Source organism: Procambarus clarkii, chromosome 32 (assembly GCF_040958095.1).
Source record: "Procambarus clarkii isolate CNS0578487 chromosome 32, FALCON_Pclarkii_2.0, whole genome shotgun sequence".
Classification (NCBI taxonomy): Eukaryota; Metazoa; Arthropoda; class Malacostraca; order Decapoda; family Cambaridae; genus Procambarus; species Procambarus clarkii.
The window spans coordinates 42,158,542-42,160,664 of NC_091181.1; the positions used below are offsets into that span (position 1 = coordinate 42,158,542).

The 2,123-nt window shown below is 47.3% G+C and overlaps 1 protein-coding gene across 1 annotated transcript in view; it reads right to left on the bottom strand.

Annotated features, from left to right (window-relative positions):
- The window catches only part of LOC138370547 (glutamine-rich protein 2-like), a 21,383-nt gene extending 19,260 nt beyond the window's left edge, over positions 1-2,123 (bottom strand). The window contains exons 1-2 of the mRNA XM_069334932.1: positions 2,107-2,123; positions 1-153 (exon numbers count right to left, since the gene is read on the bottom strand). The exon at positions 1-153 is cut by the window's left edge and continues 731 nt beyond it. Of these exons, the coding sequence (XP_069191033.1) occupies positions 1-153; positions 2,107-2,123 (170 nt within the window). The remainder of the gene's footprint in view (positions 154-2,106) is intronic.

Sequence of the window (2,123 nt, forward strand, 5' to 3'; positions counted from 1 at the left end):
GTGCTGGTGACAGTTATCAGCCTCTCCTGGGTGCTGGTGACAGTTATCAGCCTCTCCTGGGTGCTGGTGACAGTTATCAGCTTCTCCTGGGTGCTGGTGACAGTTATCAGCCTCTCCTGGGTGCTGGTGACAGTTATCAGCTTCTGCTGGGTGCTGGTGACAGTTATCAGCCTCTACTGGGTGCTGGTGACAGTTATCAGCTTCTCCTGGGTGCTGGTGACAGTTATCAGCCTCTACTGGGTGCTAGAGAATGTGCTCTCAGCTTCTCCTGGGTATTGTAGAAAGCTCCCAGCTTCTACTGGGTCCTGGAAAGAACTCTCAGCTTCTCATGGGTGCTAAAGACAGCTCCCAGCTTCTCCTGGGTGCTGGAGAGTTCTCAGCTTCTCCTGGGTGCTGGGGTGAGCTCCCAGCTGCTCCTGGATGCTGGGGAGAGGTCGCAGCTTCTCCTGGGTGCTGAGGAGACAGCTCCTTGCCCAGGATGGAATATAATAGATGAGCCGGGCGATAATAATATTGATCACTCCCTGAGGGCTTTCAAATAACTTTCAAATCCAGGGATCCCATCACGATGATTGTAATCTTCAAGTCACTTGTGTTGTCCCGTCTTGAGTGCTGATCAGTACTCACTTCCCCCTTCAGAGCTGGAGAGATTGCTGAAATAGAGGGAATGCAGAAAACATATACGGCACGCATAGACGCGATAAAACACCTAAATTATTGGGATCGTCTCAAAGCCCTCCAAATGTACTCACTAGAAAGGAGACGAGAGAGATACCAAATAATATACACATGGAAAATATTGGAAGGCCAGGTCCCTAATCTACACAGTAAAATAACAACTTACTGGAGTGAACGATATGGAGGAAAATGCAGAATAGAACCAGTGAAGAGCAGGGGTGCCATAGGCACAGTCAGAAAACACTGTATAAACATCAGAGGTCCACGGCTGTTCAACGTCCTCCCAGCGAGCATCAGAAATATTGCCGGAACAACCGTGGACATCTTCAAGAGAAAACTAGACTGTTTTCTAAAAGATGTTCCGGACCAACCAGGCTGTGGTGGGTATGTGGGCCTGCGGGCCGCTCCAAGCAACAGCCTGGTGGACCTAACTCTCACAAGTCGAGCCTGGCCTCGGGCCGGGCTTGGGGAGTAGAAGAACTCCCAGAACCCCATCAACCAGGTATCAAGCAGGGCGCGGACGACATCCGTACTCAGAGCCTGACCACACTTGGATCTAAACAAAATGTTTACCTTCCGAGTCCTAATACCCGGTGTGATAATATAGTACAGATGTGTCACCTGCTTGAAGGGGTTTTGGAAGTTCTTCTAGTCCCCAAGCCCGGCCCGAGGCCAGGCTTAACTTGCGAGAGTTTGGTCCACTGCGCTGTTGCTTGGAGCGGTCCGCAGGTTCGACAGCAAGAGTATGGTGCCGGGATATACACCCAGTCAGGAAGATGAAGCTGGAAGCTTGTTGAGATCTCCGTCTTATCGTGGGACTATGCGATGTCCCTGGGACCAGTTTAGGTTGCTATGGAAACCGTATGACGTATAGAGTGACGTAACGATAATTAATACAACGTATAACCTTTGAATATACCTTATAGATGCTGCAACGCTTTATTTATGATTTTTTGACGAGTGGAAGTGAATTACTAATTATCAAATTGTTTAATTATACAATATTCATCCTGAATATGTTACACGTGTGAGCTCAACTCTCGCTCTAGAAACGGTTTACGATATCGCCAAAAGGAACTTACATGCGAGATTTCACATCAAAATACAATGAATTTAAACTCGAGGTATTCTCTCTATAATTTAAACTCGAGGTATTCGCTCTATAATTTAAACTCAGAGATATTCTCTCTATATATTGATGTGTTCATTTTAAGAGGCAACTCTAAAATATTGACAACAGATAAAATGAAACATACTGTTCAATACTTCTTTTTATTAAAGTTAAGGGACCTCACTTTAAGTATTAAATTTATTAAACTACTAGCTGTACTCAGCAACCCTCCCCTGTACCCCGCCCTCCCCTGCATTCCCCCGTCCCCTCGTCCTCCCAACCCTTCCCCACTCCCCCGTCCCCTCGTCCTCCCTCACCATTCCCACTCCCCCAT